The sequence below is a fragment of the Microcaecilia unicolor genome, chromosome 5 (assembly GCF_901765095.1).
Source record: "Microcaecilia unicolor chromosome 5, aMicUni1.1, whole genome shotgun sequence".
Taxonomy (NCBI): domain Eukaryota; kingdom Metazoa; phylum Chordata; class Amphibia; order Gymnophiona; family Siphonopidae; genus Microcaecilia; species Microcaecilia unicolor.
The window spans coordinates 247647122-247661037 of NC_044035.1; the positions used below are offsets into that span (position 1 = coordinate 247647122).

Below are 13916 nucleotides of genomic sequence, written 5' to 3' on the forward strand. Positions count from 1 at the left end.
TTTGTTTTTACTTCCCCTGGTCCCCTCCTTCATTTTTGCCCTCTCTTTTCCCTGGTCTGATCACCTGTTTATTTTCTTTTCTCTCTCTGTCCCTGTGCCTCCACCTGCACTTTCCACTTTTGCCCTCCTGGCAAACTCAGTTCGCGATCTGTGTGATGATCTCAAACATTTCTTTCCTCCTTCACCCTCTTTCACTCTCTGATGACATCTTTCAATTCTTTGTTATAGCGTTTCCTTGATAACCGTGCCCCCTTGATTTCTACTGCAGCTTCTGCTTGTCCATACTCTCCTTGGTTCACTACTAAACGCCGTCTTCGTCAACTACCTGTTTGCTGTGCCAAACGTCTCTGGCGGAAACGTACAGTAGAACTCAAGATAATTTCCGTACTATTTTTCGTTCTGCTCTGAGCTTCTTCTTGCAAAATGTGCGTTTTTCACTCAGTTGTTTTCTGCTTCTGTAATCATCCACAGGCTGCTTTTTGCATTCTTCAGGAACTCTCCCCTGCTTATTCTGTTTCCCCTTCATATGATCCTTCCTTGCTTCCCCTTCCTACTTTGGCTGACTTTTGGCTTTCCAAGATTTCTTCCCTCCGTCAGTCACTTCTGGTCCCTCCTCATGTTTTACCTCCCTTGTCTTCTGTCCTCCCTGTGCCTCCATTGTCTGTTCCTTCCTCTCCCTCCCGTGTTCTGTGCTTCGTGGCATTCATTCAGTCATCCATCTCAAAACTTCAAAATTTCACACACTGCAGACACTTAACCCCACCTCCTCCCAAGCATATCCCTGGCCTGCTCATCTGGTCATTCGTCTTTTTTTGTCTCTCGTTCCTCACGTTCTTCCTCTACTTTGCAGCAGTCTCTAAAATGGCACTGTCCCCTCTGTCTAGAAGCATGGGTGAACAAATATGTAGATAAAGGTGAGCTGGTTGATATTGTGTATCTGAATTTTCAGAAGGCGTTTGACACAGTACCTCATGAAAGACTCCAGAGGAAATTGGAAAAGCATGGGATAGGAGGTACTATCCTATTGTGGATTAAAAACTGTTTAAAAGATAGAAAACAGAGAGTAGGTTTAAATGGTCAGTATTCTCAATGGAGAAGGGTAGTTAGTGGGGTTCCGCAGGGGTCTGTGCTGGGACCACTGCTTTTTAACATATTTATACATGACCTAGAGATGGGAATAATTAGGTAATTAAATTTGCTGATGACACAAATTTATTCAAAGTCATTAAATCACAGGAGCAAATGTGAGCAAGTGCAAAGTGATGCATGTGGGAAAGAGGAACCCGAATTGTAGCTACGTCATGCAAGGTTCCACGTTAGGTGTCACGGACCAAGAAAGGGATCTAGGTGTCATTGATGATGATACCTTAAAACCTTCTGCTCAGTGTGCTGCTGCGGCTAAGAAAGCAAATAGAATGTTAGGTATTATTAGGAAAGGAATGGAAAACAAAAATGAGGACGTCATAATGCCTTTGTTACGCTCCATGGTGCGACCGCACCTCGAATATTGTGTTCAATTCTGGTGGAATTAGAAAAGGTGCAGAGAAGTGCAACAAAAATGATAAAGGGGATGGGACGACTTCCCTATGAGGAAAGGCTAAAGCGGCTGGGGCTCTTCAGCTTGGAGAAAAGGTGACTGAGGGGAGATATGATAGAAGTCTATAAAATAATGAGTGGAGTTGAATGGGTAGGCGTGAAGCATCTGTTCACGCTTTCCAAAAACACTAGGACTAAGGGACATACGATGAAGGACTAAGGGACATGCAATTTAAAACGAATTGGAGAAAATATTTCTTAACTCAATGTGTAATTAAACTCTGGAATTCATTGCCAGAGAATGTGGTAAAGGCAGTTAGCTTAGCAGAGTTTAAAAAAGGTTTGGATGGCTTTCTAAAGGAAAAGTCCATAGATCATTATTAAATTGGACTTGGGGAAAATCTACTATTTCTGGGATAAGCAGTATAAAAGGTTTTGTACTTTTTTGGGATCTTGCCAGGTATTTGTGACCTGGATTGGCCACTGTTGGAAACAGGATGCAGGGCTTGATGGACATTTGGTCTGTCCCAGTATGGCAGTACTTATGTACTCTTGTCCACTGTTTAAGAAACTGCATCTTGATCCTACATCTGCTGCTAACTACTGCTGTATATTTAACTTGCTGTTCTTCTCTAAGATTCTGGAGAAGCTGTACTGTATCAACTTGACAACTTTCTAGAACAGATTAATATTCTTCATCGCTATCAAGCCAGCTTTCGCTGGTCTTATAGCACTGAGACCCTTCTGTTAGCTTTAAATGATTCCACGCGTGTTTCTCTTGATCAGCGTCTCTCCGTTGTCGTCGTTTCTCTAGACCTTTCCTCTGCTTTTGACATTGTAGATCATTGTTGTCTTCTCTCCCATCTTCAATCTCTTGGTATTCTTGGGACTGTCCTTTCTTGGTTTTCTGATTATCTCTCTGACCGTATGTTTCAGGTCTTTCATGAATACTCCCGCTCTTCTGTCTACTCATTGTCCTATGGGGTACTGCAAGGTTTCTATCCTGGCCCCTTCTCTGTTCAATCTTTTCCTTTCTCCCCTCTTCACTATTAACCCTTATCAAGGAGCAGGTCTGCACACCTTTTAATTACGCAGATGATATTCAGATTCTTTACCATGCTTCTGCTCTTTCCTTAGCTCGCTCCATTCTTAATACATTTTGTCTAAGGTTTCATTGTGGCTTATGGACAACTGTCTTTTTTTTTCTCAATATTTCTATGTGTGAAGCTATGAGGGGCATAATTGAAAGGGGTGCCCAAGTTTTCATGAGGGCATCCTCGCAGGACATCCCCGCGAAGGGGTGGGGAAACCCTTATTATTGAAACAAGATGGGCGTCCATCTTTCATTTTGATAATACGGTCGGGGACGCCCAAATCTCCACATTTAGGTCGACCTTAGAGATGGTCATCCCTGATTTTCAGCGATACTGGAAACTGAGGACGCCCATCTCAGAAACGACCAAATCCAAGCCCTTTGGTCATGGGAGGAGCCAGCATTCGTAGTGCAGTGGTCCCCCTGACATGCCAGAACACCAACCGGGCACCCTAGGGGGCACTGCAATGGACTTCAGAAAAAGCTCCCAGGTGCATAACTCCCTTACCTTGTGTGCAGAGCCCCCCCCCCCCCAAAGCCCACTCCCCACAACTGTACACCACTACCATAGCCCTTAGGGATGAAGAGGGACACCTAGATGTGGGTACAGTGGGTTTGTGGTGGATTTTGGAGGGCTCACATTTACCACCACAAGTTTAACAGGTGGAGGGGATGGGTCTGGGTCCGCCCGCCTGAAGTGCACTGCAGTGCCCACTAAAACTGCTACAGGGACCTGCATACTGATTGTTACATTTGTACCCCGCGCTTTCCCACTCATGGCAGGCTCAATGCTGCTTATATGGGGCAATGGAGGGTTAAGTGACTTGCCCAGAGTCAAAAGGAGCTGCCTGTGCCGGGAATCGAACTCAGTTCCCCAGAACCAAAGTCCACCACCCTAACCACTAGGCCACTCCTCCACTCTGCTGTCATGGAGCTGGGTATGATATTTGAGGCTGGCATAGAGGCTGGAAAAAATATTTTAACTTTTTTAGGGTGGGAGGGGGTTAGTGACCACTGGGGGGGGGGTAGGGGGGAGTCATCTGGTCATTTAGGGCACATTTTTGTGGCTTGGTATAAAAAAAAACCAAGTAAAGTCAGCCAAGTGTTCGTCAGGGATGCCCTTCTTTTTTCCATTATCGGCCGAGGGCGCCCATGTGTTAAGCACGCCCCAGTCCCACCTTCGCTATGCTTCCTACACACCCCCGGGAACTTTGGTCGTCCCCACGATTGAAAGCAGTTGAGGGCGCCCAAAATCGGCTTTCGATTATGCCGATTTGGGCGACCCTGGGAGAAAGACGCCCATCTCCCGATTTGTGTCGAAAGATGGACGCCCTTCTCTTTCGAAAATGAACCCATATGACTTTCACATACCTTCATTCTCCATTAACACCTTTCCCAAGATATGGACAATGCAATCATCTTTTTTTTTTTCTCAGTAGTGGAGCTATTGCTTTTACGTGGCTTCATTCTCCATTACTTCCTTTCCTCACTTTGGATGGTAGTCCTATTCCTCTCCGTGAGACTATTAAGATCCTTGGTGTTACATTTGATTCTCAATTAACTTTTAAACCACATATTGATTCAGTACTTCGTTCTTCCTTTTTCACTTTTCATCGTATCCGTCCTTTGCGGTCTGTCCTGGAGCCGCCTTTGTTTCATACTCTTCTTCTCTCTCTGGTTATCTTTGATATAGATTACTGTAATTCCTTGTTTGCCATTCTTCCCTCTTCATCCATCAAATGTTTCAGCTTGTTCAGTCCACCACTGTTATCATAGTAACATAGTAAGTGATGGCAGATAAAGACCTGAATGGTCCATCCAGTCTGCCCAACAGTCACATTCATTCTCAATTCTAGATTAAATCAGCAATGAACATGATATTATATACTTCATCATGGTCTTTCTTTGTTTATGGGACATAGACCATAGAAGTCCGCCTGGCTCTGTCCTTATGTTTCAACTATTGGAGTTGCCATCAAAGTCTATCCTAATCTATCTTTGCCATTTGTGGGACACAGACCTTAAAAGTCTGCCTGGCACTCTCCTCCCATTCCAAATTACTGGAGTTTCCATCGAAGCTCTCTAAAGCCCATCCTAAACCGGATTGCTGTATACGAGACTCAGACCGTACAAGCCAGCCCAGCACTAGCCTTAGTTGATACTGCCAGAGTTGCCATCTAAGCACCACTTGACATGCAAACACATATGCAATCTTTTAAGTTTTGTTTTTTATACCATTCATTTTCTAATTGGAGATCTTCTGTGTTCATCCCACGCTCATCCCACTCTGCACGACGCTTTGATCATGTCACTCCCCTTCTCCGTTCCGAGCACTGGTTTCCACCCTTATGAAGTTTAAGCTTCTTTGGTCTCAAAATCTCATCTTCCTTCAGCTTCAGCTTAGATTTCCTCTCTTCTAACCTCTTATGTTCCTCCTCGCACCCTTCGATCTGCTTCTGGTAACTTACAATCCCTTCTCTCCCTTCCTTCTGCCTTTCAATATCTTTTGAGACCAGTTTCAGTTTTCTAGAACTCTCTCTCTCTCTCTCTCTCTCTCTCTCTCTCTCTCTCTCTCTCCATGCAACCACTCTGACACCTCCTACCCCAAATTTAAGGTTTTACTCAAGTCACATTTGTTTAATTAAACTTTTGCATCCTGTACATAACTGGCCCCCCTCCCTCTTGTATCTGTACCCTAATTGCTTTTATAGTGTAAACCACATAGTCATATGGATATTTTGAGGTATATCAAGCGCTGGGAATAAATACATAATATTGGCACTCTTCTCCTTATATTTGTCTTGAAATACGACTGGATCCAGAAACACAGATTAATGTTAAATCTTATTAAAAGTTCTTTCAGTTGATCCATTGATATAAATTTTAGTAATCTTGAACATTCATTAAACTATCTTAGGAAGTCTACTTGGGGATCACTTTGGGTAACCACACTCTTTGAAAGCTCATATAGCAAATGGTAATTAGAACTGCCTTTTATAAACTTAATTTAATTTGTAGACTAAAATATTTAATCCCTGTATGTATTAGTCCATTGGTTTTACTAGGCCTGGACTGGTATAGGACTTGGGAGGGAGCTTGTTAGGGTCCTGCAGATAACTCAGAATGCTGCTGCCCTATTGACAGGTTGTTGTATAGGAGAGCTGATTACACCAAATCTGGAATGTTTTCCATTGCGTCCTAATAACATATAGGATTAGGTTTTTAAGGTTTAACCTTAAATTTCAGGAACCAGGAAATTGATTTTATATTTTATTTTTATATTTACATACCATCTCCTGTTCTAGGCGGGTGACGATAAAACACACAATATACATAACTTAATGTATAATGAAGCAACAAGAAGAAATCCATCAAAAGCCTCCAACAATCTCTATTCAACTTCAAAGGATGATCAATACAGTAGTCAAACAAATTACCTGCCGTTCAGGACATGATACTAATTAGTTCCTTAATCATAACAGAGATTGTGGAAAGGCTTTCCTAAATAAGTAAGTCTGATGAAACGCCTAGCCAACCACCTGGGGCTAACCCTGAGGCTACTTGGAGGGTCTATCCCCAACACAGCTCAGGTTTGCCTGGACCTAGGCATGTGCTCTACACTAGCACCCATCGACTGGGTCCCAACCACCTCTGGGTGAGTCTCCTGCCTTCAAGTTCTCCCTGGTGATTTCGAGATTACTGGGGCCACACTCCCAGTGGTCCCACAGTTCCTAGAAAACACTCGCAGACCCAACATACAAACCACCAGGATTCTTAGTCCAGACAAGCAGCATCAATAAACTAATCAGGTTCATTGTCAGAGTAGAACAGTGAACCATATAAACAAGTGGAAAGTAACAGGCAATAACAGTTTTATATTTGATCCATATTCAGTTATCTAAACATTTATATACTAGCTAAATAGTACCTGGGGAGTTCAGGAACAAGCTATAGCTGCTCACAGCTTATGAAATCTAACTGTTCACAGGGTCTCAGGAAAAGAGAACCTTCTCTTTCTTATCTGAAACTAAAAAAAATTACTTCACAGCTTAAGCTAACAGCTTTTGGTGGGAAGAAGAAACTTGATAGTTCTGGTACAGCTTTAATAAAGAAAGACAATCGCCATCTGCTGGCTAATTTGGAGAACTACATGTCATCAGTAAAATAAAACAGTTCATAGGCAAACCTGTTTAATCACAGTAAACCTTTAGTTGTTTGCTAAAAAGATCATAAATCAGAGGGTAATGCATTCCAAAGTGGAGGACCTGCCAGAGATGGAGCTTGATGTACTGGCTCAGGAAGTCTATTCCAGGCATATGGTGCAACAAGATAAAAGGAACGGAGTCTGGAGTTAGCAGTGGAGAAGGGTGCAGATAAGAGAGATTTACCCAGCAAAGGAGTTCCCAGGAAGGAGTGTAGGGAGAGATAAGAGTGGAGAGGTACTGAGGAGCTGCACAGTGAATGCACTTGTAAGTCAATAAGAGGAGTTTGAACTGTATGCAGAAGCTGATAGGGAGCCAATGAAGTGACTTGGTGAAATGTAAGTCGTGCAGCAGAATTTTGAATAGATATCCATCTCTTGCTCTTGAACTTTGCTTGGAATAATGGGAGATGGTGTGAGTGAGAAGCCTCAACCACTGGCTCCTAAGTTTTTGGCCTGTCTCCTAGATTGAAAGAAAATCTGTCAAGGCTTGCTGTAAACAATGCAAAGGCTGTTTTTTTAAAACAAACATTTCCCCCAATACAATAAGGATATTAAGGGCCTGATAAAAAAAATTTTAACTGGTTGGTTGTAGCATGAGTGATGTAGGTTGTGGGTCTGATGTACCGTTTTGTTCTGTTTCCTTTGTTAGTTGTAACCATTCTAAGTTCTAATTTTATTAGTGTTGGTAAACTCTCACCTCAATGCTTTTTAAATAGGTGAGGATAAATTGAAAAAATAACTGCAAGATTCCTTGTTCATCACTACCTAGACAAATTTCACTACTCTTAGCTATTGGCTGGGGAAGCTCAAGATAGTCTGTCTTCCTTAGAAAATATAGAGATGGGACAGGGCCTTAGCATAGATTGCTTCCTGTGCATTCCCAACCAAGACTGGGGAATTCTAGTGAGTTCTGGGCTAGTCCCTTTTAGAGCTGGTAGTATATAGCAAATCATAGCCCAAGATACTGGCTTCCCAATCAGTCATATTAGAGAATGTTGGCAACATCAAATATTCTTTATAAAGACTGAAATTTGATTCAGATGGCTACTGTGAGCCAAACTGCATGGTTACCACATGATTAATGTGCAGGTTACTGCTGAGCAATACCAATATGGATTCAGCACAGATGTTAACTTACATGGTTGACCTGCACAGTTCATCCTGCCATATAAGAGAATTTTCCCCTTAGTTGTAAGTCTCTGCCTACACTAACAAATAAGGGCAAATTTCCCTTATTTGTCAGTCCGACCCCACTCTGCATCCCAGGGGTGGGGGATTTCATTTTTTTTAAGTTGGGAGGATGGGGGGTTGCGTCAGGGGGAGGGAGGGAGCCAGTAGACCCCAGGGATGTTTATTTTCCTTTTTGGGGCTGCCGGATTTGGAGAAGGGAAGGGAGTCACTAGACTACCAGAGCTTTGGGAGGGGGGGTGATGAATCAGGCCGGGGGCCAACACAGAAAGCGACATGGGGAGGGAGAAGATTGAACTCAGGGTTTGCTAGACAGGGTTTTTCCAGCAGCTTCTTTTGAAAACAAAAATGTCCTTGTTCCTTTTGGTGCATGAGCCAGTCACCGCTCATGCACTGACAGGAACCTGGACATTTAGCAATGAGCTGCAGATTACTACTGTAATTTTAACGCAGCAGTAATTCACATGCTTATTTCATGGTAGAAGACGTGCTCTTTTTGCATCACCCTCTGAGAAAGTATATAATGGTTTACAAGCCTCTCTATCATGTTAACCCTTTTAATTCTTATTTTCAGAAACTGATGAGCACAGCAGGAGTTAGACTGCCACCTGCTCGTTAGTTGAAGGATAGCAAGGAAAAGAAGTATACTGGGGAAACCAGTCACAGGACAAAGAAGGAATTGCAGTGAGTGTAGAAACTGTTTATTACAGCAAGCTTCTCTTCATTAGTGTAGTGTGTAAGGTTTCTCATATATGCTGTCAAGATGTAGCGTGCTTTATCTTCTCTTCCCATATTCGGCTGCTGGATCACCATGGGGAGGATCCTTCTGCTACCTGTTTTGTTTAGTAATATATACAGTATCATGTTTTTCTCTTTTGCAGAGCTGAAAAGGTTTGGAGGTTGTGTTCTCTGTCCTGGGGTGGAGCCTACCAGAAGCGCTGAAAGGGGATTGGTTCCTGGTCATGCCCGGTGGAAGGAGGGGTCCAAGTCGGCAGCATCTAAGCCGTTCAGCTTTGCCTTCCCTGCAGACTTTGGTTGGTGGAACCTGTGGAAATGGCACAGGGCTGAGGAACAGGTGGGGATCAATGTGGAGCAAGGGGAACTGTGCAGTTCAGCCCTCCATAAATGTCAATTATAGCACTGGAAAGCAGCCTTAGAGAGCTGTGGTGGAGGCAGTCATATGACTTGCCACAGCCTTCACTTTTACAGCTAGTGCTTTTCTGAGTGATGCCCTTCTGAATTTCTCATAAATGTACACTTACATATTACTGAAGTTTCATTTCTTTAAACTTTCTATAAAATGAGATTTTGTGATTTCTGGGCAGCTCTTCTCAGTGTTATATTCTCCCTCATTTTGTTGAGTCCTGCTGTTCAGCGATAAGGGACTCTACAGCTCATGCTGTACTTTCCATGCTCATGACAACATTATCACATATGACTTCCAGGTCATGTCCACAGTTAGAATGACTTTTCTTTACCCCTCGGCATTGGATTCTTCACCGTGTTCAGCAACTGACCCCATAACTCGACAAGTTTGTCATGAGCATGAGGTGTAGAGTCACTTGTCGCTGAAGAGCAAGGCTCCATAAAATGAGAGAGCAACTGTATCATAGACTGGGGTCTTTTAAGAAATCCCAGGATCTCATTCTACAGCGAGTTACTGTCACATAGAGACTTTAAGGACATTAAACTTATAGTATTATATTAGTAAATAATTTTTCAGAGCTAGGGAATGTTCTACAGGGATTTTTTTTTCTACCTCCAAAGACATTACTTGATGCTGTTAAGATAGACATGGGGGAAGCCACTGCTTGCCTTGTGATTAATAGCATTTAATGTTGCTACTATTTAGGTTTCTGCCAGGTGCTTGTGACCTGGATTGGCTATTGTTGGAAGCAGGATACTGCGTTAGATGGACCATTGGTCTGAACCAGTATAGCTGCTATTATGTTCTTATCAGGAGTATACTGTTAGTAGGGTAAATGTTGATCTGAAGTTACAACTTTGCACTCTTAACTTGAGCATGTGTTTGACTTTTCTCAGTGTGACTTCTGGCAGCCCATGTTATCTTTAACCCTGCCAATGGTCATGCTGCAGAGACTCCAGGTCACCACTGACTTCAGTGGCAAAATCTGTGGTTTGCTTGCTGCAGATAATGTACAGGTTACTGCAGATTTGCTCTGAGGGTCAGCATTTGGTAACCCTGGCCATGTTAACTTGCAGTTTGGAATATTTCAGTCCTTCAGTGCCTGCAGCTGGTTTCCTATGCAAAACTGCACTTCCACACACAGCTAAGTGTCCCTTTCAGGAGTGCCCTTCTGCATATGGTGCACTGCTGGTGTTCCTACAGGAGTGCACTGTCTTGTACAGGAGGTACTGATTTCCCTGCAACAGTATACTTAAATATAGGGAGCAACTCAGCACTAGTGCCAGTAAAAAATACAGTTCCTTTGATACGACTCTCTGCTGGTGCCACTGTAAGAATGTACTTCCATTTATGGTAGTGTGCCAGTGGCACAGCAAGAATACTTCAACAAGAGAAGCCGTGTTTCTACAAATGTACAAGCAAATAAAAGATACATTTAAAAACACGTTTTTAAAACTATTTTTCTCAGAGGACAAGCAGGCTACCTTAGTCTCACATCTGGGTGATATCATCCGACGGAGCCCAGTGTGGACGCTAGCGAGTACAGTAGAAATTTCTAGCAGCATCCCACTGTGCGTGTGCTGGTGCCTTCCCACCTGATGCTTGAGTTTGTGTCCTTCATTCTTAGTTTTTCCATAGGGCTGAGAGGACAAATTCTCTCCCTCATACTATGCTTATCGTTCTTGTGAGTGCCTTCCTGTGGGGGTATTTTTTTCATTTCATATTTTCTCAGTTTCGGGGGTTTTTTTCTGTCTCCTCTATTTTTTTTTAGACATTTGTTTTGACTCTTCTAAGTTTCCTTTATTTTCAAGTGTAGCTGTGTGATTAGACCTCAGCCCTGTTCTCAGTTTGAACACTGCCCCTTTTTTTCTTAGTTCAAGATTGAGGAGTATAATTTAGCTGAGATACTTTTTATTTTATGACACAGAAGACCCTCAGTGGCTTTAAGAGGTGCGCCAAATGTAGATGCATGATTTCTGCCAAGGACAAGCACAATTGGTGCATCAGGTGCCTTGGGCCAGATCATGACCCCTCTGATTGGGATCTCTGTTTAAAAGTGCAGGTGAGAACTCAGTGGGTACAATTAGCTCAGATGGAGCATCTTTTTGGCTCCTCGATGGCCAGACCATCGACTTCGGCACCAATGGTAACAACCTCTGTGGCTGCTCTGACTTCAGCATTTACTGGGAGTGCACTGGCATCGAGTGGGTCTGCACCTTCCTTGACACCGGGCATTAGTAACAGGCCCCGGGACCGAGGATGTGTAAGGATTCAGAGTTGTCCTTATCATCATCAGGGGAAGCCCAAGCAGCATAAGCATCAGTTTTCCTTGACACAAGATGCTGGGAGCATCAGGACATCGTATCCTCAGATACCTGAGAAGCGCCGGCGCCAGGAGGAGCGCTTCCCCTCCTTAGAAGAGGTAATGGTGTGCAAGTCATCAAGTGGCCCGGTCCCCATCTCCAGTTCAGCACCGACATCTTCTCAGACTGCCTGTGCTCTGATTTCGATGCCAACCTTTGATGAGCAGTTCTGCAGCTTGCTCCAAGAGGATCTGGCGCAGTTGCTTAAGGGGGCTCCTGCTTTGGCATCGAGGGTGCTTGCACCACCAGCGTATCAGCCCCAAGCCCTCTCTGAGACTCCATCGATGTCTGTGCCCAGATCTTTGATGCTGGCACCTCGTAAGGTGTCGATGTCAGGGCAGGCAGTACTACCTTCTACATCAGGGGAGGAAGCTTCCCCAGACTCTGAGGGTAGGGCTGCACCTCAAAGTTCCTCAGAGCAGGGACACCAGACCAAGTCAGTACAGACTCATTCACTTGCACCTGAGTATGATGAAGAGTCAGATTGGAACCGCTCATTGGAGTCAGATGAGGATCCATATTACTTCTCGGAGGAGGAGTCATATGGAATTTCATCTGACCCTCTCCTCCTCAAGTGAGACAAAAATCTCCACCTGAGGCACTCTCAACAGTTTTGTGAGAGAGATGGCTGTGGCCATCCCATTTAAGTTGGAGAAGGCGGAGGAGCCCAGAGCAGAGATGTCTCCTGCTAAGGAAGAGGTCATTGTACCATTGCACCCTATCCTTAAGGATGCACTGTTGAAGAATTGGGAATCTCCCCTCATAGTGCAGGTTTCACCCAAGAAGGTGGATATGCAGTATTGTATCCAGAAGGCTCTTGAATTCGAGAAGGCACAGTTGTTGCACAACTCCATGGTGGTTGAATCTGCTCTTAAACGGGTCAAACGTTTTTGGTCTCGTGGCACTCCTGGGGCAGGAGGCCAGAACCCTGGTTTTGTTTGGGAGGAAGTCTTTTTAGGCCTCGATGCTCGTTGCGAGCATCCAGTCCTACCAGCTCAACATGAGCCTTTACTCGAAGTCTCTGATGAACAGTACACTGACTCTGACAGACTCTCTCCCTTTGGAGCAGGCCATAGAGCTTGACCAGCTGTCCAACAAGCAAATGGAGTGTAGGCATTATCTGGCCAGGTGCGCCTGTGATACATTTCGTGTTGTGTCCAAACTCTGGAATGGGTGTAGTGATGTGCAGACTCTCATGCCTTTGTCTCTCTGACCTGAATCCAGCGGTGCCATGCTGAGGGGACAACTTGTTTGGAGAGAAAGTGGAGGAGATCGCTGATCTTATAAAGAAACATACGAATACTATCCGCACTCTCTCTTGGCATACTCCCATCTGCATTTTCTTCAGCAAGAAGATTTTCGACCGAGTCTAGGCGGTGTTCCTACTACTCTCAAAGGTGTAGGTTCCTGCCTCTCACTCATTCCACTTAGGCCCAGCATCCTAGACCTCACCAGCCCCATCCTTAGAAGTCCCAGCTGGCTCCCCAGTCAAAACAGGGCACAGACTTTTGTCTGGCTCCAGCAGAGCATAGCTGCACAAAACGTATCCGTCCCGGACAATCTTCCGGTCGGAGGGAGGCTCATTTTTTTTTACCAACACAGATGAGCCCCTCGTAGCCTCTGACCATCTTGGGTATGCTCTGAATTGGCGTCAGAGACCTCCAAATTGCCCACTAAGAGCGTCTTTCATCAGCTCTCAGCACAAGCAAAAGAAATCTTCACCCTTCTACAGGCCCCAGCGGTCGAACCCATACCACCAGGGGAAGAAGAGAAGGGATTCTATTCCTGGTAATTACTTGTGACCAAAATAAAGGGGGGATACCAGCCCATCCTAGACCTTAGGGCCCTGAATAAATGCCTAGTCAAAGAAAAGTTCAGGATGCTTTCCCTGGGACACTTTTTCCTTTAATTCAGGAAAATGACTGGCTCTGCTGTCTGGACTTGAAGGATGACTTATACCCACATTTCAATACTTCTTCTAAGTCACGGGAAGTTTCTCACATTTTGAGTGGAGAAATGCCACTACCAGTATCGTGTTCTGCCTTTTGGCCTGGCATCTGCACCCAGAGTTTTCACCAAGTGTCTTGCGGTAGTCGCAGGTCCGCTGCAGTCAGCAGAGCAGGTTTCAGCTTGGCAAATGTTGAGACTGATGGACCCCATGGCCTCCACTGTGCACATCACTCCCATGGCCAAGTGGACCTTAGTTTCCCAGTGGTCTCAAGCGACAGGTAACCTAATGGATGCCATTCACATTCCACCAGAACTGGCCCACGCCCTTCTCTAGTGGACAATTCGGTCCAATTTAACTTCCACTCCAAATTCCACCACCTTGGAAGTTGTTAACAACAGATGCATCCAACCTGGTTTGGGGAGCTTATGTAGGTG

General features: G+C 44.4%; 1 protein-coding gene across 2 annotated transcripts in view; it reads left to right on the forward strand.

Annotated features, from left to right (window-relative positions):
- The window catches only part of TMEM39A (transmembrane protein 39A), a 149305-nt gene that overhangs the window by 78170 nt on the left and 57219 nt on the right, over positions 1 to 13916 (forward strand). The window contains exons 2-3 of one of the 2 annotated variants that reach the window (XM_030203931.1): positions 8596 to 8705; positions 8903 to 9096. In XM_030203931.1, the coding sequence (XP_030059791.1) occupies positions 8984 to 9096 (113 nt within the window). In that variant the 5' untranslated portion in view covers positions 8596 to 8705; positions 8903 to 8983. The remainder of the gene's footprint in view (positions 1 to 8595; positions 8706 to 8902; positions 9097 to 13916) is intronic. The other variant, XM_030203930.1, reaches the window with a different exon arrangement.